General features: G+C 42.3%; 1 protein-coding gene across 2 annotated transcripts in view; it reads left to right on the top strand.

Annotated features, from left to right (window-relative positions):
* PIP4K2A (phosphatidylinositol-5-phosphate 4-kinase type 2 alpha) overlaps positions 1 to 22,744 on the top strand; it is a 158,909-nt gene that overhangs the window by 79,106 nt on the left and 57,059 nt on the right. For both annotated transcript variants that reach the window (XM_031444703.2, XM_010975119.3), the window contains exons 2-3: positions 17,459 to 17,556; positions 18,854 to 18,950. In XM_031444703.2, coding sequence (XP_031300563.1) covers positions 17,459 to 17,556; positions 18,854 to 18,950 — 195 coding nt within the window. The remainder of the gene's footprint in view (positions 1 to 17,458; positions 17,557 to 18,853; positions 18,951 to 22,744) is intronic.

Genomic DNA, 22,744 nt, shown 5'->3' with positions numbered 1-22,744 from the left:
TTACAGCAAAATAGAAAATAAGCTCATATCTCTGCAAAAAAAAAAAAAAGATTCTCTGCAGTTCAGTGTGATGGAAGTGGAGGTATTCTAAAAACCTCAGCTGAAATCTAAGTTGTGCTTATCTTCAAATTTCAGAAACGTTTTTAGTGACAAAAGAAAATTATATAAGAAGTGGAGTTTGGTATGTCTTAGAAACAATATCCTCTTGTTCTGAATAAAATAGCTTTGGACTATTGTTTGCTAAACAATTATTTCTTTTTTGGGCAAAACTTGCGTTGCCTGTTGGCTTTCATTTTTTAGAAAAAATACATTGACACATGCTTGAAATAGTCTTTTAGGTTAAGAATGTAACTCACCAGGAAAACATGACTAATTCGGTACATCGGCTACAGCAGCTCAGAGGCAAGTTACTCTAAAGTTTTTGAACAAAATATATTTCAGAAATGGGGGAGGGGAGGAGAAATTAACCTAGGAGATTGTGATTTAGATACCAAAACTGCTGTTGATCCCTTGCAATCATTGGATATAATTTTTTTTCTTTAATGGAGGCACTGAGGATTGAACCCAGTGTATGCTAGGCATGCACTCGACCACTGAGCTATACCCTCTCCACTGGATGTAAATTTATATTCCCAACTTTCAAAAGTTTTTGCAAACACCTAGCATGTAACCTCCCACCTGTGATTCCAGGGCACATTCTTGCACAGACCCACAGATGGGTGCTCAGCTGGACCCTTGCTTCCTTGTAAAATACGGGACCACTCTGGTGGCTGTAATGCCATCGCTTTCCAAGGGGCACCCTCTTGAGGACTGTGGGGTCCAATGTCAAAAGTGGGTATGTGAGGTTGATGAGAGCACAAGACTTAGCAGAGAGGAGTCCACTTCTTTTTTCATGATCTAAGGGAGGTCGTTTACCCTCTCTGGTGAGTTGCTTAACTTTCTCATCTGTTTAGTGGGAATAATCCTACATCATTGTTATGAGGCAAAAAACAGGTGTATGTAAACTTTTGGGGGAGACAGTTTTTAAAATGAGCTGTGGCTGAGTCTAAGTGGATGCTGTGTTGTATGCCTGCCTCTGGCAGCACGAATAAATCAGAATTAAAGTTTCTTTCTCAGTCGTGCTTACTGAATGCTCAGAGCACACAGAGGGCCTACTGCGTCCAAGAGTGGGGGTGAGGGGAAGCAAAGGAGGAGAGGAGTCTGTCAAAAATATCTGGGGACTTTTTATTCTCCAAAACACAGCCTAATTCCTGTCCCCGGCCAAAGGGCTAGTAGATGAGTTAAGATTTGTGTATCTTTTGAAAAATCACCCGTAAAACAGTGGACTCCAAATATTTTTTATCACATTTCTTGGATGAAATTTAAACATCCTAACATGTATACTTATTAATATGTTATATTTGTATGGAAATATTAATGTGTACATGTTACAGCATGTCTAAAACTAAAAATGGTAAGATTAAATATTTTAAAATAATTTTTAACACGATAACAAGTCTTTTGCTCTCATTAATAATGGTTAAATTTTTTAGGGAGAGCAGTATATTTTGTGTATTTGAAAAAAATTTGTTTTAATATTGAGTTTTTTAAAGCTACCTCTAAGGTTCTATATATTTTAATTCTTGATTTTAATGGCTGTTGCTTAATGGCAGAAAATCATACTCGCAAAGATGTATAAATATATATAGAAGAACTGTATCCCTGTCTCAGCCCATCCTACCAGTTTTATTTGACTTGACAAAAGCTTTTAGTTGACTTTCAGATGTTACATTTTAATTTCCCTGAAACCTTCTAAATTTACTGGAAGGTACTGTGATTTTTAAAGTTCTTAACAAATGGGTTCAAAACCCAGTAACAAACAAGCTTTGAAACCATTTGGCAAAATTTCTAATAGGCTAGAATATTCTATTTCCAAGTTTTCTAGTGTGCTGATAGAGGAGTTTCCAGATGACACAGTTACATTGTTTTTGGCTACAAGATCACAAAACGGTGGAAACATCCCCCAACATCTGGTGTTTTTTTGTTTTGTTTTGTTTTGTTTTGTTTTGTTTTGTTTTTTTAAAGAATCTTCTCTTTTGAAAGCTTTGGTTTCTCTGGAAAAGGAGTTATTTTTGTGACTCAGTGTTGAGTCTCACCTTTACTTTGAAAGGAAGCTTAACATGAGTTGATTTTTTTTTTTTTTTTTTTTTTTTTTTTTGCTGCCAGGTACTATGCTACTGATACACACCTCTGACCCCTGCAAAAGCCATGATTTGCAACACTTGTCTTTTTGCAAAGGAAAAGAGTGTGACTCATGCCTTAAATTTCACACCTTTTTAAAGCACTCGGGCTCTCCTTCCCTTTCAACCACACAGTAGTTCTTTGAACATATGGGATAATTTAGCAAATACCCACAGAAGCAATATGGTAGGCTCCTCTGCATTTTGAGCTATAATGCAAGTCACCCAGGCTATGTCCTTTGCTCTCATCCTCAAGTCTTCAAATATTGACCAGTATTTTCTATGTCTTTGCCGGTAGTGTTTGCTGACAAAAGAACTCATTTGGGTTTGGTACCATGTTGGTTTTCATGTACTTTTGGCCTTTTTTTTTTTAACCTTGGTAGGAATAATGAGTGATATGTGCTTTTTAGTCTTTGGCTTTTGAAGGAACCTAGAAAGAAACTTATGTACATTAATTGTAGAATCAGTAACATTTTGTGGAGTGCTAAATTTGGTAGTTTACTATTACATGATGTCAGACATCATTGAAAAAACCATGGCCATTTGTCTTCGGTTGAGTGCTTAGATTTTAAATGACTCGCCCATTTTGATAGCTTTACTATCATCGCCTTATGTCTCAAAACACAACGTACATTTAGGGAAGTACACCAACATCAGTCAACCAAAGTGGATGGGAGTCCACGTTTTAAATAGTCTTCTCAGTAATTTCAATGGTTTTTGAACGTCTTGTCACATCTGATTAAATCATCAGTTCTTTATTTGACCCCATGATTGGCCAACAGAGAGAGAACGTACTAGAAGCTCGGCCATATTCTTGTTAACTGACACTTATGTTTTTGGTATTTGCTCCAGTTGGTGGTTTCTTTTCAGGTATGCTCTCCAGCACGTGTCTGTTTTTTGAGGGTTGATTTAGCTTGTTAAATCTGGATGGTACATTCTGTAAACCCACTCAGGTGGGCATGTGTAAAATGCAGTCCATTGTGATACACTGGGCGTGGACTGCCTGGGGTTTCCCACTGCCAGCTCCTCCAAGGTGTGGGTTCCTACCATTTCTTCAGGTTATCTCCCCTACAGTGTGACTGTTTGACATATGGGCTACGGAGGCCACATGTCTAACTGGATAATACATTTTACAAACATTGATTTTCTTAGATATAAAATAAATAAAAATAGAAATTCTCCAAACTCCTTGCAGGAAAACATGCACCCCTTGCTGGGAACCTCTCACTTGGGGTTATAGGATATGCCCCTGAGGTAGAAACTTCGAGAAGGCTTTGGTTTTTCCCTTCAGCATTATTAGGAAAATAACCATGAGAGGAACTTCACCTCCACCCCAGATCCCCAAACCTGTTCCTCCAGCTTTTAGTTCCTTCCTGTAAGTTTCCTATACAAATATATGAATGCCTGACAATTCTCAAAAATGTAAATGGAGGCATATTAAAGATATTTGGCTTTTTTTTTTTAACTTCATACTGTTTCTTAGAGAATTTTCCATATTAGCACGCACAGATATACGTGATAATTTCCCTTGTGTTTACCCCTATGTTTCTAGGCTTATACGCTTTTTTTTTCATTGAACAATTACTTAGGCAAATTTATTTTTATCTTAGAAATTATTAGTCACGTAGGTTCTTAAATTCACCATGAAAATGATATTATTTAGAATGCATTTTAAACACACCCCCACAAAGTCCACTTACTTTGCTGGTTACATTTCTCAGTGTTCAGGGCATTGTGCTAATACTCTAGTTTCTCAATTTGTCAGTTACATTCTCTGTTGACTTTCTGCCTTGATAGAGAATGTTGCAGCTTCCCTGCACCTTTTCATTTCTCCTCTCATCCCTCCCTTTGGCTAAAATAATACACAGCTTTTGGGTAACTAATAGTATTTACTTTAATGTCTCAGTTTATTTTTAGTACTTTGTGAAGTATTGAATTTGGAAATTTAATATCGTGTGATGTTCAGTATCACTAAAAATTATAGATTTCTTTCAGCCATTCTCTTCCATTTTAGAAGCTTTCCTCCCACACCTGGCAGGTCACTGCTACCCCTTCAGATGTCAGAAGAAGACGTCAGGAAAGGCCCCAAGTTCTGGGTAAATGGAGGGGCAATGCTTGGCCTGCTGGGTTTGTACATGCAGGTGGTTGGCGGCAGGCCAGCCTTTCTCTGGGGGCTTTCCCCCTGAGAGGAGTCCTCCAGTGTCCCCTGAGAGCATGGCCCCAGGCTGCAGGTGTGATTGTACCAGAGCAGGGGGTAAGGGCTGAGCTCCCAGGGGTGAGAGTGGAGATTTCCACCCCTCCTGTGCCCCAGCCGGGCTCTGCTCTTTGCCTGGTGTTCCCAGGACAGCAGCCCCCCTGGGCTCAGTTCTCTAAGGAATTGATGGGGTTGGCAACAGGCAATGCACTTTCTGTTACCTGATCTCCAGGCGCTTGGAAACTGAGAGCGAACTGGCTACGGGCTCTTAGGCGGCTTCTTTCTCGCCTTGCCTGTCAGTTAACAACCCTCTCTCCAGTTTTTAATCTTTTAAAGATTCTTTGAAATTTCTCCTCCTCTGCTGTCTACATGACAGTTTTCTTTGTCTTCATTGTTTTTTCCATCTTAAGCTTCCTTTCTTGTCATTTTAGCAGGGTTTCTGGAAGGGAAGGAGATAAAAATGCACGGTCAATTCATCACTTGAAACGGGAATCCGAGAAAGCTCTATAAACTGCATAATGGTAACCTTCCTCATATTGTTCAGGAAAACAAGCTGCCCCTCCGTTCTGTCGAGGGAAAGGAAAACAGAAGTCCAGCCCTAACTGAATCAGGAATTGGGTACTTCCCTTCTGGAATCTTAATATAGGTCCCAACTGCTGAAGAAATCTTTTTTTTTTTAATTCAAAAATGCTGAACTATACGTGTCCACCCCCTTCTGCATCCTCTCATTGGTCTTATTGATCCTGTGTGAGTGATGGGGATAGGTTTTCTAAATGCAAGGTGGACTCTCACTGATTTTCTAGCAGATGTGGTCCTCTGGGTATGCTGGTGAGACAGCCACCTGTCTTGTATATCAGACTCTTTCCCGTCTTCTCCAAGGCCAGCCAGACCCCATTCCCCAGAGGGCTGTGGGAGTTAGGGCCTCCTGCCAGAATTGCTGACAGCACTGGTTCTTCCAAGGCCCTATGGAAGCCTCCTTTTCACAACCCATTTGGGGGACTGTATACTTTTAGGGTGATATCATTGCAGGATGAATACACAGAAAGCCATCAGGAAGTATTACATTATTTTGGCATGTTAGATATCTGACTATGGAAAGTAAAATACGTTCATTTGAAACTTTCATGATCAGTTTCTTGGGGTTGTGTCATTGCTGCTTCCACCCCCCCCCCCCCCAGATGAAGGAAATTTGTATACATTCCATCTTCATGGAGTATTTGAGGGTTGTGTTTGGATGTCTTCAATTGCCAGTGTGAGAAACCTAACCTCCACTGGCTTAAAGGGTTGGTTGGTTGGTGAATCTGGGAAGGACGGCAGGGGTGGGCTGGCCTCCAGACCCACTGGGTCATCTCCACCTAGTTCTTGTCTCTCTCACCCGAACTTTCCTGCGTGCCCACCTTGGTGCCCCTCTGGAGACAGGCTGAAGACATAATCACAGGCAGCTGCAGGTGTGCTGTCTCGTTTAGCATCCCTTCCGTGTCTTTATGTCAATTTCAAGGAAGGCCCAAGATCATGCCGTGTCCTTGCTTATATAATATTGGAGCCATGGCTTCTCTTTCTTGCTCTCCTGTACCCATATTAACACCACCCTTCCTGAGGTCATCCGTTACTTCTAGGGATAAAGAGAACCTCCGTGGACAGTGGTTTCATGATTCATTTGTATTTGGGAGACTGTCTCCTGCATGGCAGGCACTGGAGCCCAGGGGTGTCTGAAACCCTGAAATGAGCAAAGACATCTAGGCTGAAGGCTGTAGGGAATGGTCGGGCCTGTGCCCAGCTAGAGGGTGCATCCTCGCCACTACTCAGCACCGGGTGAGTGATGCCAGGCAGGATGCCAGATCTTCCCATTTTTCAAAGAAGCCAGAAATCCAAATCTGTATGTAGATTTCCTCCAGTCTGAAAAAAATTGGTACTCAGTGCAAGCATTTTCTAAGTCACTGTCTCGGCCAGACTCTACGTCATTTGTAACCTCTTTATCTTCTCCAGTTCATTTTTTAAAACTGTAAAGTGAGATCAAGAGAGCTGGAGTGATTTGCTCAAGGTTAGGTGGTGATGAAATGGCAGGAGGCTGAGGGCTCTGTCAGAGATCTCCTGAGTCCATGCCTGGGGTCCTTTAGACTGGACCACACTCACAGTGTAAGATCTTGTTTTCATTGGCAAAATTTTTCTTGAATTTTTTAAAGATTTGCATTACCTCTGTAATAGCCTATAAATCTTTGGCCGACTTCAATAGTTTCGTGTCAGATTCTTTGGGAGGTAAATTTTAATGTGACTTCATTCTTTTGAATAATTTTGGCCATGGGCCAGCCAGTGAGGAAAACTCATCAGAAGCCTGTGATTGAGCTTGAAGATACCAGGTTGACAGATGGTCTGCGGTAGAGTGTATGTCTGTGTTACAAAGTAAAGTAAGATTCTAAGCAAGAGTTTAAATATTCCTAATGATGTTTTAATTTTAGTCAAGGAGCCATTAATCAAAAGATTGATTTAATGGTCTGTGTTCAACAGAAAAAAAAAGTCCCCTTAAGCATATTAACTTGGGCTTTGAGTTGAGAGATGTGGAATGGCAGAACTTTGTACTCTGATTCACATCTCCACCCAGCTATCAGAACAGTTTTATTTGGCTCGTCAAAATAAAACATTTATTTTCTAGACATCTGAAGTTGGCTCACATTTCAAAAGAAGGCTTTCATTAAAATATACTTGCATCTTTGATTTTGTCTTATCTGCACATAGAGAAATATTAACTTTTAAAATATGGTCTTAGAAAGTGAGTCGTGATGGAGCAGGTGTAGAAAATTGACCTCTTGCCTCAAGACAAATAAAGACACTTCACAAACATTTTCAACTGCTTGGTTTTTCCTACCTTTGTAATTGACTCTAATTTGCTGTGCCTGCCCCCTCTGAAAGCTCGGAACTTTCAAATTGCCATTCAATTTGCAGTGTAAGTGGTAGTGAGAGCCACACCATTCCAAGAGTGGGCTTCATGCTAGAGTCACATTGAGACATCAGTTCTTAAAATTTTTAATTATTTCAACCTATATTCACTACAAGATTATAAAATTATTTCCAAATGAGAGCTGACGTTCATGTTAATATATATATTTTTAAAATATGGAATGAGAAATAATAGTTATCAAATAGTAAAAATCAGATAAAAAAATTTAGGTGATCTTTCCCCACCCCCATCGCCACAAACTTGCTAAGAAAATCAGTAGAAAAAAGGAAGAGAAAATGGTGCCTTTATGATATTCTTTGTTCTACAGACATGATGGTTGCTACCACAATCTAAAATAGGAACTGTGTAAGTGTGCGATGGTATCCCCATTGTACAAATTGATGCAATACAAGAATGTTTTAGAAGTCATCCTAGGAGGTACTTGGCAGGGATGGTCATAGTTATTGCACCTAATTTGGACAGTTCAGTGTAAGCCAGGCAGTCTACTTAATTTCTTAAAGTTTATTATTATAACCCTTAATGTTATTATATCTCTTTGCTTCCTTGCTCCTCCCCAAGCTCCCGCTCCCCACCCATTCCAGAAATAGTGAGTGCAGATGGTCTGGACAGGAGCATGGAGAGGCATGGACAATCTTGGTGACCTTTTCTAGGTCACGCTATGGAAAATACTCTTAGAAATAATCCTGAGGTCATTTTGTACACCTTTGGGGGGAGAACCAGTTTAAAGTCCCGATTCACATTTAAATGGCCCCTGCTGTTTGTGGAAACAGGGACCTCAGCGTTAGAACTTCCAGCTGTGATTTGTCCCAATAGCTCTTGGAATACCCTCAAGTCTTATCTCTGGTAGTAGCTATTTTAGTTTTCTACTCCTTCACTTCCTAAAGCTAATGAACCCTAGGGCAGAAATCTTGAGAGTAAATTATTTGGTGGGAGGAATCCTATGCTCATCAACCATAGAGTCACAAAGGAATTCTTTTTTTAACCCAGTAAGTGGAAAGTATCTATTTTCAGACACTGATATGAAGAAATATGGAGGGAGGAAAGAGTTGTTTTGTTTTGTTTTTTAATTAGTGGTGAATTTGTATCCCTTTTTATATTGTGAAGTTGGGATCCTTTTGTAGAAGCTGGATGCAGTTGGAAAACTGATAAAGTTTAGGGAATCTGGTATGACATATTTATTGTTTGATTTCCCTAAGAAATTAATTAAAGTTAAAACAACAGCATCCAAAATTATAGTAGTGTCAAGTTATGCTTTACAGTTCTTTCTCCCGTTGGGTCTGTACCCATCTTAAGTCCTTTGGGTTCATCTAGCTCAGTTTTATCAGTGTTCAGTCTCGCCCTTTATTGTTATTACAATTGAATTGTGTTTCAAAATATGCACTCCTGTTTAAGTGGTAGGAAATGTTGTTTGGGAGATAAAGCCCTCTCCAGTATGTGTCTTGAGATTTTTGAGGAGAAGTAAATAGGCCTTTTAAGATAATTCCCACTCTTGCCACATCAGTCTTTCCCCCAACCTGGTACCCAGCAGCGCCCTCTGTGGCTTCACGTGCTGCCTGCCTCCCATTTCATCTGAATTTGGCTTAATTTGTAGTGAATTGTCTTTATAAACAGATTAAATATCTCAGTGTCTACTACAAGTGAGAGATTTCCTTTTCTGGGTTTGTCTTGTGTTTTGCTGATCCTTTTTGTTTAAGCTTGGCTAAATGAAAACCAGTACAATTCTGTGTTAGTCTAGGAACATGGTGTTTAGGGTGAATGTATCTGAATTAATTGCCATTAATAATGCCTCACAATTTATAAACATATTCTTGATTTAGTCATATGAATGTGGAAAGTTGATTTTTTAAATGTCTCAGTGTGAAATGCTGTGGTGGTGGTGGGGAGGCACTTCTGTATGCCTTGATTTCAGAACTATTACCAGCTGGGTCTCATTTATTCCTTGTCCAGTAGCTATTTATTATTCCCATCTTAGCAGCTTAACTGCAAACTCAGTTTTCTTCCCAGTGTGAATTCAGTGTTACATCTGCAGGAATGACACTCGTCGCAGTCAGCAGATTTAATCCACAAACAAACAAACAAAACCCCTGTTTTACAGTGTTGGAGGTAACTTGAGTGGGATAGAAATTTGAATGTTTTGCTGAAGACAGGAATCAAGATACCTTTTCTGAGTTGGGACATACAGTATTGTAAAAGGAAAAGTCACATGAATTTTACTCTATCGTGTGTTAATCATATTTTTCATAAAGGGAAACTCAGTAAGTTGCTTTAATAAATAATTGCTTTGGAAATTGATTTTGTATCATTTAAAGATATTATTTATGAGTCATTAAGATTTAGTGGAACTTTGAGGAATATTTATTTCCCGCCCACCCTTTTTTGTATTTTTAATTGAAGTATAGTTGACTTACAATATTTTCCCTTTTTTTGAAATAACAAGGAATGTCAGAGAAATGAAAACTTTTCAGTGACACAGGTCTTTCCAAATTTAGCTTGCACTTAACAAAATCACAGCTGATCGCAGTGCATATTCGATTACACATGCATTAAATCACTGACTCTAAACATCTATGTAATTACTCCTTAAAGAAAAAAGGAAAGGACTCCTTTGGAAGTTTTTAAGACAATGAAGACTTGAATTTCAGGCAGGTGTCTTCTGAAGTTGTTGTGACCCTTACCTCATAGGCTGTCAGGATCTCCAATGGATCTTAGGGTCAGCCAGCCCCAGTCTCTGAATTGCGTATTTGAGGTAACTCAAGTGAGTTGCCTGACTGAGGAAGATTTAGGCTGAATTAGTTTACCTAATTTCACAAAGCCTGTTTTCTTATCTGGAAAATGGAGATAATAATAGTACTTACACCATTTGGTTGTAAAAATCACATAAGATACTATGTCTAAAGTGTTTAATGTGATGCTCGGCTGGTGTCCGTTAAGTATAAGCAGCAAGGTTAACAACAAGTGTTAACGTGCATTAAGGCCAAGGGGGGCCTGGACCTCAGTGGCTCCCTCCGCCCCCCACCCCATGTGAACAATACCTTCCCCTCTACACACTGTCTCCCGATCAGGAACATTTGAGTACTTTGTACAAAACCTTGGACTCACCCTCCCCACCCCAACTTGGCCCTTGTGTCAACTGATGTTAACAACAGAGCTTCTTTATTTAACAACTTATGTTGGGCCCCAGCACTGTCCACACTGATGCCCAGTGGCTAAGTGGAAAGTCTGGGCTGGTGCATGCCAGGCTGGTTGGGGGTGACTGGCACAGCATAACCAGGAACAGGCAGCTGTCCCCAGGGCACCGGGGGACCCAGCCTGCAGCCTTTCTGTGTGGGGGCATCTACAGTGTATTTTTCCCATCATGAGCTGTGTAGGTCTGTGAATGTGAGAAAAGAAAGAGAAAATGAAAAACTATTTGCCCAAGTGGTTTGACAACTATTAAGTACTTCACAAGTTTAAAGTGATATTGCACATTTGTTGTGAGAGTCTATTAAATATTTGCAAACTGAAGGAACCTTAAATGTGGCCTTAATAATAGATCTAGTGCTTTCAGTTTATTATTTAACTAACCTAATAGTTTAATAAGTAAACTCCAAAAGCACTTTTGTCTCCATAAATTAGAAACTATTTGGATTTCATGATACGTGCTTAGTCCAATGGCGGTGTGGCTTTCTTTCTTCAAAATGGTAATGGTTAACACAAATCTTTTTGTTTTCTTTCATGAATATTATGTCCCATCTATAAACGAAATTATATATGTGTGTGTGTGTGTTTCCTATGTATCTATAAAGCATCTTTAAAGAAAGAAAGAAAAGTATAAATGCTTTAATAAAATACTGTTATAAGCTAATCATGATAAATGATTATTAGTTTTGCTGCCAATTTTGCCAAGTAGGCCATATACAGTGGTTGGGCTAGGCAGAACATCAAACCAGTAAATTAAAATTTTCTCAGACTGAAGACTTTGAAACCCAGGAATTTTGTCCTGAGGTCTGCAAATTCACAGCCCCATTCCTGTGTGTAACATAGGCATTGACAAATAGGATTAACTCAGCTTTATTCAACATTAATAGCTTACTGTCGTTATCTGCATCAGTTCATTCAAGTGAATTAGAGACAAGGATATGTTTTAGTTTGTGTGATGTCAAAGTCATAGGCTACAGGGGAGAATTATCCAGGAAGTTAAATGGCTTTCAGTTTGTTATCAGGAAGCACTATAGTTAATACATTTTGGTAAAACTGATGATTGACTCATGAGCCCCCATATTAAAAAACTAATAAAATGTGCTTATAGGAAGAAGAAATAGGGGCTTATGGATACATTCTTGAAAAATGTTGTTTTTACTAATTAGAGCTTCATTTAAGTGGTAGATCCCCTGGTTTGTGAAAAATTTGTTTACAAGTCATTAAATCTAGCTACTCACCTGACCAAGGGGCGTGGGGAGAGAATCTGGGGGCAAAAGAGAAGCCCAAAGGAAATGTGAAGCCATTGTGAAGGAAAGACAGCCTGGGAGAAAGTCAAAATGCCCACGGCTACTGCTGTCTCATAAACTCAGTGTCAAGTTCATCCTTGACCATAAAGGTACAGACAGACCAGGATGTATTGTAATCTGCAAAACGGAGGGTTAGAGTGGGATCACTGAGTCTCTTTTAATTTCATCATCTTTGATTTCTCATGCCTTTTCTCCCCTAACAAGGGCCAAATGTTCCCTCCTTCCTGGGGAACTCTTGATTTGTGAAGGTGGAACCTTCTTCTCTTTGTGTTGAGAGTCGCATTCATAGACCCACGAAGCTCGTGACTGGAAAATAAAACACAAGTCACATCTCTCCATCTTTCAACAGCCACCACGGGCTTCACTCCCTCCCAGACGCCCTTCCGCACGCCTGTCCCTGAGTTCCTGGGACACTCGCTGGCCAGCCTCCAGCTTTCCTTCTCTGCTGCTTTGTCCTTCCCTCTGTGTACATGACACCCCTCCAGCTACAGTGGGGAGCTCTTTATGGTCAGCGATAAGTGTTTGGTACTGACTTTTCACCCTGTGATTATCTAGAATGATTTCCATTGCTCTTCCTGTGACATTTCATAGCTTCATGTCTTTTTCTGGCCCACCTGACTAGCAAAGACCTCAAACCCAAAAAAGCCCAGTCATCTCCATCAACCCTACACCCTGCGGCCGAGCTCTGCTGGAATGTCTGTGCCTCCAGGAGTCTGCTCGGTTCCCTGTAAATTAACCATCACGGCCTCCCCATGCTGCCCCAAAGCCCAGACACATTTCTCTCTTCAGACTTGTCCTCCCACATTCTGCAATCACTTTTTCAAGTTCTCTGTGTTCTCCCTGAGCCCCTGAGCCTGCCCTCATCCTCAGCTGATGGTCATGGCTCCTTACTTCCCAGAGATACAGGGAGCCAGGGATGGGGGCCGCCCGTCTCCCCTCAGTCAGCTTCTGCCCCTGCCACCCAGCCCCAGTCTCTTTTCCCTCTTCCTGGTGGAGGAGTTGCCTCCCCAAAGCCTTGTCCTTCAGGCGGGCTCGGATCCCAGCCCCTTCCACTTTCCCCACAGGTGCCTTGGAAGGGTTGTCCCTTCTGTGGACTCAGCCCCTTCCTCCATCCCTTAGGCCTCCTCCTCTCTCTCCTTCCAGACTTCTGAACACCTAGGCTGATCCAGGTGTGCACTCTCCCACGTGCCCCAGCCTCGTTTCCACTGCTGTGCTCCATCAACCCTCCCCCCCCCAGGTCCCCAGAGATCCCCCACCTGTTGCTCAGCCCAGCTGCCGTTTTCCAATCACTGTCCCACTCCACGTCTCAGAAGCTGTCAACATGTTGTTCTCAACGCGCTCTCTCCTGCGTGTCCACGAGGTGACTGCTTCTGGGCCCTCCCGCCCTGTTCTCAGTCCTTCCTGCTCTCCTTTGCAGGCTCATCCTCCCCTTCCCGGCGTTCTCCAAGACTGCTCCTGGGCCCTCCCGCCCTCTTATTCTGTCCCCTCTCCAGGCTGCCTCCTTCACCCCGTGGAGTGACCCTTACACACAGGTGTACGTAGTTTTACCTCCTGCCCCTGCCTCCCCTGGGGACGTCAGATCCACACGTCCACCTGCCCACCTGACACACTCAAGATGTCTCAAGAGCACGTCAAATTTAACAAGTTCACAACTGAACCCTTCCCTTGAAATGCTCTCAGTAGATGGAACCATGGTCTGTCTTGTCACAGCAGCCTGTGTTTCTACCCCCTCAGTATTGCTGGATCTTCCTCCTTCACCCCTACACCTTCTGTCCTCTCTTGGAGTCCCCTGTGGCCACTCACAGTCCTCTCAGGCTGTTCAGCCACATCCCATCACGTGCCCCCTGGATTTCTGCAGCCAGAACACACTGATCTCTCATCTCTCCTGTTAATTGTACCCCCCACCCTGCCACAAGGCCTTTGTACCTGCAACCCTACTTTCTGGGACCCCTGTCCCCCTGCCTTGTCCTGCTCCAGGCTGGCCCCCCTCACCTCCGTCACCACCGTGGTCCACAGCCTGGTGACCTCCTCCCTCTTACCACCTGTCACTGTTGGCATTTTCCATCTTGCACTTCTTCAGTCAATGTGTGTGCTCCTCTAGACTGTAAACACCGTGAGCATGAACACCGGGCTTTGCCCAGTGCCTGACCGAGTGGATGCGTGCACACTGCACTCATGGAAGGATGGGTGTGGGATAAATATCTATAAGGGAAATTTGCAGCTTACACATTCCATTTTGGCCGGAAGGTGTTCATGTTTTTACCAGAAAACATTTTTCAGAGCAGAAACTACATAGAGCAAAAAAGATCCCCAAAGTTTCTCTTTTCCTGCTTGCGTTCTAAAGATTCTGTCACCAGTACAGATGTCAGTGGCATGAGGGAGGAAGGACAGACTTGGACGTCCCTGCTTCCACATCCGGTTTTGCTTTCTCAGTAGCCACGGGAAGCAGAGATGTGACAGGTATCACCTATTATGTTCTTTGCAACTTTCTTCTGTGTAATTTGGTGAAAGTAATATAGAGTTGATTGCTCCTTAATTTTTCCTTGTCACCCTGTGAACTTCCTTTGTTTTTACTCATTCTCTCCTAGTTCCACAAGGTCTTGAGAAATTGATTTAACTGCCACCAACCTCGGTCTAACTGTGCTTGTCACAAGGCTTGGGTTTCAGTTCTGATTCTTTTTTTTTTTTTCTTTCAAACTTTGATATTTCAGTGCTAGCATAAAGATACGTAGATTTTAATTTTTCACAAACATATGCTGAAAATTATTTAGTATTGCAAGATACTTGAGTAAACTGAATGGGAGAGATTATTTTAAATTAGTCTAGTGTTGTGGCTGAGTAGAAGTTTCACACACTTCTATGGGCTATAACATGAAGGAGATTCTAATAATATAGTATAAAATAAAATTGGCTAAAAGTGATGTCTGATTAAGTTACTGCCATTATCTGAGAGGAACAGAATTGTAATTTGGCTTTGCACAAATGCAGTTGATACAGCGCTATCCCAAGAAAACTATTTGCTTGGAAGGGTTATAAGGACCATCAGTATATAAGGGTTAAGGATTAACTGATGCTTATAATTAAAATTGTTTGGGATGAATATAAAGTGGCTATAGGTTATAATCCAATACAATGCACAGTAGGGGATGATTCTGATTATCTTCTTCCATAATTAGATTATATCATTCGCTGTTTTAAACATCTGCTGCTGTTTATATCTGTGGTCCCCAAACTGCCCAGGTAGCCTAGGGCATTGCAGCAAATTCAGGAGGCAGGCCACGGGACACTTCAAAATTTCAAGGGAAGCATGCTGATCTCAACATCTGTAAGACACCACGCAAACTATAGTGTGAGGGAGTTGTCGATTTCAACTTGGTACTCTCTCCCGTGGCACAATGATTATCTTTGGAAAGCTGAATTCTCAACAGTTCTATGGAAAAAAGCAGGTACCACAAGGAAATCAACGCGAATCAGGAAATGAGGGCGGTAGTATCCAATCTGATTTGTTAGGTTTGAAGATTTGTGCAGTGCCCAGCATAATATAACCCTGTACTAATTATTATAAATATTAAGTAATATGTGAATATAGTAGTCTTCTTCTTGTATCTCAGACCTTCCACCCACAATGTTTACCTTCTTTCTGAAGTATGTCCTCAGAGTTTAAATAATGTGCTTTTCAGGCTTGTAAGTTCCTTTAGTGAGGCATGTTGTGGGGTAGTTCTCAGTTGAGAGCCTTTATTTTGCTCTCATTTTTTGGTAGTTTTGATGGGTTTATGCCACATGAGTTCTTTCCAGTACCACGAGGCAGTACGTCAGTTCTGGCACTGTCTTCCTGGAGCTCACATCAGACCCCACAGGTTAAGGGCCCAGGCGCACAAGACTGCCCTTCTCCCCCACTTCAGATGCCAACCACAAGTCAAGGTTGTTACCTGTGCTTCTGACCTACTGGCTGTAAAATCAGAGGTTCCCACAGCCCCCTCCTCAGATTCCGTTAATTCGCTAAGCAGTACACAGAACTCAGAAAAACATGTATATATGTTTACCAGTTTATTACAGAAGAGGTTATAAAGGATACAGATGGAGCAGTACATAGGGCAAGGCTCAGAAGGGTCCCGGTGCAGGAGGGTCTGTCTGTGGACTGGGGTTCATCACCCTCCTGGCACATGGATGTGCTCACCAACCCAGAAGCTCACCAACTCTTACTGTTCAAAAACATTCCATGTCAGGGATGCTTTCTTCCAGGCACCATTTGCATTTACTTCTGCCAGGTGCTGGGACCCCTTTTGCTTCCTTCAAAGGTCTCAGTTTAAGCGGGGAGGGTATAGCTCTAGTGGTAAAGTGCATACTTAGTATGCATCGAGGTCCTGGGTTCAATCCCCAGTACCTCCACTAAAATAAACAAGTAAAAAAACCAATAAACCTAATTACCTACCCCCCCAAATTTTTTTTTAAAAGATCTTAGTTCAATGTTGAAGTCTTGGGTTGAGCTCCCCAGCTACGCTCTGACCCCTAGTGTGAAACTGGCATTTATCTTCAGAGAAGCCCCTCCTTCCACGCTTCCTTGATGGTCACCACACACCCTGTGGATTAAACTCACTGTCAGGGAAGGAAGGCGCCTTGACGAGTCCCCTACTTTCTATGAACCCAGCAAAAGGTTAACAACTCTGTCTATCAAAGAACTCATACTTTTGGTTTGTTTTTTGTTTTTGTAACTGAGAGCCCTTCCGAGTATCTTCCATTTACTGGAAGCATAAACCTTTAAAGTGGCTTTTATTACTAGCAACTAGGGAGTTATAGCTTGGGAACTGAGATGAAAAATAACTGACCAAGAGAAAGTTCAGCTCTCATGAAGTCAGGTGTCCAAAGCTGTCCCTGCCACTTGTGGGAATGTAAATGGAACTGGGCTTAACCTTTTGTTGGCTATAACCACATAAAGATGTGCTTTCGTCTTGACCCATGGGCAACCCACCTCCCTCTGATTTAATCCCAGGGCCATATGTTTCCTTCTTTTCCTTCATGAAGGTTCCTCTTCTGGTAAACTCATGCCCCACCCCAATACTTTCTTTTAAATTTAGTTCCTATAAGGTAAAGATCATATGACTGACAGTGCTGCCTTTTGAATACCCAAAAGTGTAAAGAAATAGTCATAGCCATTAATTCAACAAATATTAATATCAGACATTTAAAAACCCTCTTTCTCAGGTAGTATTTTCTTTACAAAGGAAAGTTGACCTGGACGTGTGATTGAAGGAGCCCTGGGTTGAGGCTCTGGAGGGGAAGTAGGAGGAGGGATGGGGGAAGCAGGGACAGCTGGCCATGAGGGGTCACCCTCCAGAATCCCTCCCATCACTGCCATCCAGGAGGCCCAGCAGCAGGCAGGGGTGAGCAGTGGGAGTTGGAACTGGAGGTGAGGTGGGAGGCAGTGGGGGATTCTGCTGAGACAGGACAGCGCCGAGAGAGATGATGTGGGACAGGAACAGTGGGGAAGGTGGGCTGGGAAGTCCTAGCACCCACCATATTTTCTCAGTAAATTACACGTTCAAGTCAAGCACTGTCCACCTGGATAGTAACAACCTGTGCCATTTATTTTATATTTTTCTAGATCAATGAACTGAGCCATGTTCAAATCCCTGTCATGTTGATGCCAGATGACTTCAAAGCCTATTCAAAGATAAAGGTGGACAATCACCTTTTTAACAAGTAAGTACCAGCACCACCTTTTTATAAGAACTGGCGTGGCTGCCAGGAGTATGATTTTTGTGAATTTCTAGAATCACATTATTTTTCAATGGGTGGGAGTAAAGTTTTGCTGATGAAGTAAATCCTGTGATAAACATAACCATCTGTCATTTTCAGAAAAGCAACAGCAGGCCCTCTTGGGTAATATCTTTTTGCCATATGGCATATTGTTCTCTATGAATATCTTATATGTTAAAAGTGATATTCTCATTACAATTTAAATGTTTGAAGCTGTAAATTGCTTGGATTTTTTTTTTTTTAGCAGCTATGGACCTCAGCTCTCTTACACAAAACCCCACTAATGATTACTTTATGAACAGAGATGACTAATTCCTAGAGCAATAAAGAATTAAGGTGTACTTATATCAAATGTAATTGGATGCCATAGTGGGCATTGAGACTGTTTCTCCTTTTCAATGTCAAGTTAGATGTCATGGAACACCGTCTGTGGGGGGCAGTTCATTGACAGTGGGAGATACACAGATGTATAAGAAACAGTACAGCCCTTAGTGGGGGCGGTTCACAGTCGGGTGGGGTGTTGAAAATGGACACACATACAAATCACCATCATTTGTGCACAGAGTCCCACAATAGAGGGGAATGTGTGTCTCTGAACACGAAGGAGGAAGCAATTCTGAAAGAGTGGGCTGAGCCCCAGTGAAACCCCTCCCACGTGAGGACCCATTGTGAAATTTCTTAATGGGGCCATTGTTCTAAGGTGAAGCTGATGTGTTAATTATTCTCACAATGCCGTTTAAAGGGTGACCTTTTAAGGGGACCATTTCTGTATGGTTTTAGAATGCAGTATTTATATAAAAGATAAAACAGGTGGTTCCAGGAGTGACAGGCAGTCTTGTTTTTTTTTTCCCCCTTGACGGAGGCCTAGAACCCAGCACACCAAGCACGTGCTCTACCGCTGAGCCCTACCCCCAACCCGCACCTGACAGTCTTGTTTTGTACACTTCCATTAGCAGGTAACCCAGGATGAGTGTAGGGGGCACTGTTGGTGGCTCTCTGCTGCCCTTCCCTGACTCACCAAGCAATTTGTTTTGCCTTCACCAATCCCCTTGTATGTCTGTCCCTTCTGTCCCCCAGATCTTAATGTGGGTTATAGTTGGTCCCTCGCAGCACACCTGTGCCTCCTGTGGGTGGGAACCCTAATCTCTTCTGTGGCTACCGGGAAACAAGACGGCAGCCCATCCAAGGCCAGTTCCCCCTCTGCACGTCTGAGCTTTCTTCCACCATTTGCCTATTTCAGAGAAAACATGCCGAGCCACTTCAAGTTTAAGGAATACTGCCCGATGGTTTTCCGTAACCTGCGGGAGAGGTTTGGAATCGACGATCAGGATTTCCAGGTGAGTCGCTTTTGTAACATTTGTTTCACCCTGTAAAATGGAAAATGGGATTCATGCCCTTGTCACAGCAAGTCATTAGATAATAGTCATTTTCATTCTGTATAAGAATTTTTTCAAGAGTTCTGTCTGCCTTTTGATTTCTGCCCTCCAGCGTGTTGCCAGCCCGTGAGATTGTGTATGTGTGTCGCACTCGCATTTCCTGTACTTGGAGAGGCCACTTAGAAACCTTAGAGATTTATTTTTCATCCTTGCTGAAGTGCTGCTTTCTGAATCGGGCCACCCTGACTTGGCCACTGCATTTTGTCGGAGGCCCCCTCTTACGGCTCTGCTGTGCGGAGTGGTATAGTGACCACAGCACCGCTGTCACCACCAGGCGCCCACCAGTCCCAGGGACACTTCTTTGCGTCTCCTGTTCCGCCCTGGGGACCTACCATGCGGAAATGTGTCCTGTGGCTTTGCTCCCCATGTTTGCCTCGTTCTCAGTTTTGACTTTTAAAACAGAGCTCGTGCACTGTCAGGTCTGCTAGTCCGTGCAGGTCTGGCCTCAGTGACCTAATTTTCACAGAGCTGGCCAGATTCCTAAAAACCAAGGATTTCTTTAAGAGCAGAAATCTGAGTCCGGAGCCACAAGCACTACTTTCTGGTCTTTTACGACAGTCCATTCATTTCACTGTGAGAGTACTGACATTTTAAGTCTAATAAACACTTTCTCTCATTTGCTTCAAACCAGAAATCCTAATTTATCCCCCATTGCATGTCCTCTTGCTGCCCTGGGTGCCCTTCCAAGGTGAATATTGGCCCAGGCCCCTAAGGCAGATCCAGCTTAGTTGGTACATTTTCCTGTAGATCTGTGAGACTGCCCACTCTGCCCTGTTGCTGAAAATTTGCAAGAATTTCTCACAGGCTCACTCAGGCAAGAGAAACCTCCAAGCTTGCCATATTTTGAAAACGCAAGGCCTACAGGGCTGCCAGTGACGTCCCTCTTCTGGGGACCAGGACCGCGGTTTCCACGGAGCCCCAGGTTCTGAGCAGAGGCTCAGGTGTGCCCGGGAGAGAGCTGAGGGGAAGTGGGCAGGGAGGATGTGGCCACCCAGTTTGCTTTTAAAAACTGTGGTGGAGCCAACATTCGGGTCTGGGCTTCATGTGTCACAGAGAAATAACTTCGATCACACTTAGACTTGATATTTACTGCTGTGAAAATAAGTCACTTCTAAAGAATTAAATATTGGAATGGTAAAAGATGTAAATCATATAAAATAAAAAGGAATAATTCTACATTATATAATAATTCTACATTATGTAAAGAGGCCGTAGGAAAACACACTGTGTACTTTAAAAGGAATGAACAGCTGATAACTTTGATGTCCTAAGAAAATCTCCTCCCTGACTCTCTGCTGCTACACTCAAGGGTGTGCTTTCCTTTGTTCCCTCCACCTCCTTTTTAAAAAAATTAACCTGCTACACTGGCATTTCACAGAAACCAACTTTCAGAGCTTATGCTATTGGATCTGGTTTGATGCCTGAATTCATTACCACAAAGAAGTCATTCTATTTCTCAAGAACCAGCCCTCTTTAAGTGAGCTCCAAAACAGATCCATTAGATCCTTAGATGCTGAAATATTAGGACAGGAGCTGGGGTGCCTTCCTTTTTGTGCCCCCTAAAAACAAACCATGTAAGTTGGTATTTAAGGAAGTGCAGATTGCCAAGCACTAACTTCAAAGGCAAATTAGGCAAGTGGAGGATGATTCACACGTAACTAATTGGCAAGTTTGTTAAGCTCTCGGCGTGAGAGATCAGTGTAACGGAGAAACGGTGTGAGTGTAATTAATCATTTGAACACCACTCCTTCCCTCAGCTATGCCTGGTGCTTTTGGCATTTAGATTGCTACTTTCTGTTTGGCAACTGTATTTCTTTTTTTTTTTTTTTTATTAAGTGGGTGTTTAAAGTAACTTTAATAAACCAGAGATGCACAGTCCCTTGACATCTGCGGAGTCCACAAACTGCGGGTCAAATTGCGGGTAGTGGAATCCACGGGTACAGAGGGCCGACGGTACTGGCTTCCCTCCTCATTTCTACACTCCTTTCCCAGCGTCTATACTTCCTACAAGTTTTTCAGCAAGGTCAGGACCAGAGGGGTGGTCACGTCAGCTGCACGGCACATCGATTCACCACTGCCCAGACACTTCGTTCGTTGTGGCCAGAACATGTAACAGGTTTCAGAGACACCTAGTACCAAACTGAAGTCACTTTCTCAATCTGGTTTGAAAAATGGGATCAATGACCTGGGGTCCAATCATCTTTGCGGGCAATGGATTGCTCAGGGGGACCAGGCTCCTCACTGTCCCCCTTTCTTTCTCTGTTTATTTTTCTGAAGTGCTTGCTTACTGGACAAATGGCTTTAAATCATTGTGATGATAAGAAGCCCCGCTGTCCGATTCCTTTAGTATTCAAACCTTCACATCGAGTCAGATGGGTGAATGTTCTCCACCTGCCTTGTGTGCGTGACTGCGTTTTTGCTGCACCTGAAAAAAAAGTCAGTATTGATCAATCTGATCAACATAGAACCTAGTAATTAGCCTACTTAATTGACCCCCATCAGCCAACTTAAACTTCTGGAAAGGAACTGAACAGCTTCCCTGCTGTCTTCGTAAACATTTGTGTCTTTCCTCTGGCTTTGATTTCTTGAATGTCTTTTAAAAATAGAGCCTCTTTCTCTTGCTGTTAAAGATGAATTCAAGCAACAGTTCTAGAATATTCATCACTAATAACAGTATCACTTAACATACATATATACACCTGTGTGTGTGTCTGTCCAGTGCTTCCAGATTCAGAATGCTCGCTGACTTATTAGCGCTTCTTTAAATTACTTCATTGGTTTGCAACAGGCTCAGAGTTGAATTATGTTCTTCTGATCATTGTAGGGACAATATGACTCCCCATTACCGCTCTTTTAAGATATCTAAGATGACTCCTCCCACAGAGGCTGCCACTTTAAGCTCTGGTCCCCTTAGGTGAGAGATTTCATGCACAATTATCAACTCCAGGTGTGTTTATTTGCACCTACTGTGTGTCAGGCTCTGTGACAGACATTATAGGGAGTGCAGAAAAGAAGAAAGGACGACGGGATTCTTTTTTAAACTATTACATGATAGATGCTGTATTGGATGGTAATGAGATTTACAGAGACCCAGGCATCTTGGTTTTCAATGTTCTTCAAGGAAGCCTGCTTCCCTCTTTCTGATCTCTCTGAGGATCAGAACCTCTTCTTACAGACCTGGAAAGTCAACTGCAGGCTTCAGTTAAAGTTTCTGAGTTTCGAGAGAGAATGGCCCACCAGAAACCAGAAAGTTAAGCGGGACGCCAATGATGCGATTAAAGCTGAACTCACCACACAGTTGAAATGGAGCCCTCCAGTTCTTTGTAGAGGGTAATACCCTGTTCACTTTTCCCCTGTCACATCTCCTGAGTTGGAATCCCTTATTTGCATTTGATGCACTTTCTTCTTTGTACTGGTAACAGAGACTTCTAATTTTAAAATAATTAATTTTAAAAGCTAACGTTTTAAACATTTGATATTCTCGTTTCAAGTTAAAAATAAAATTCTCAAGTGTTGAAATCCTTTAGAGTATGCTAAACTTTATTTTAAAAAAAGCGTATATTGTGCCTGTATCTCTAGAATATAAAGTCTATCAGGTGTTTTCAAATGTTGATTTCCCAAATATAATTTAAACCATCAGAAGGCAGGAGATGAGCGGAGCTGGTTTACCAGGGCTGCAGGCCAAGAGGTTAGCA

This window comes from Camelus dromedarius, chromosome 26, assembly GCF_036321535.1.
Source record: "Camelus dromedarius isolate mCamDro1 chromosome 26, mCamDro1.pat, whole genome shotgun sequence".
NCBI classification, from domain to species: Eukaryota; Metazoa; Chordata; class Mammalia; order Artiodactyla; family Camelidae; genus Camelus; species Camelus dromedarius.
Note: the sequence above shows the minus strand (reverse complement) of the source record. Positions and strands in the feature narration are given on the sequence as shown.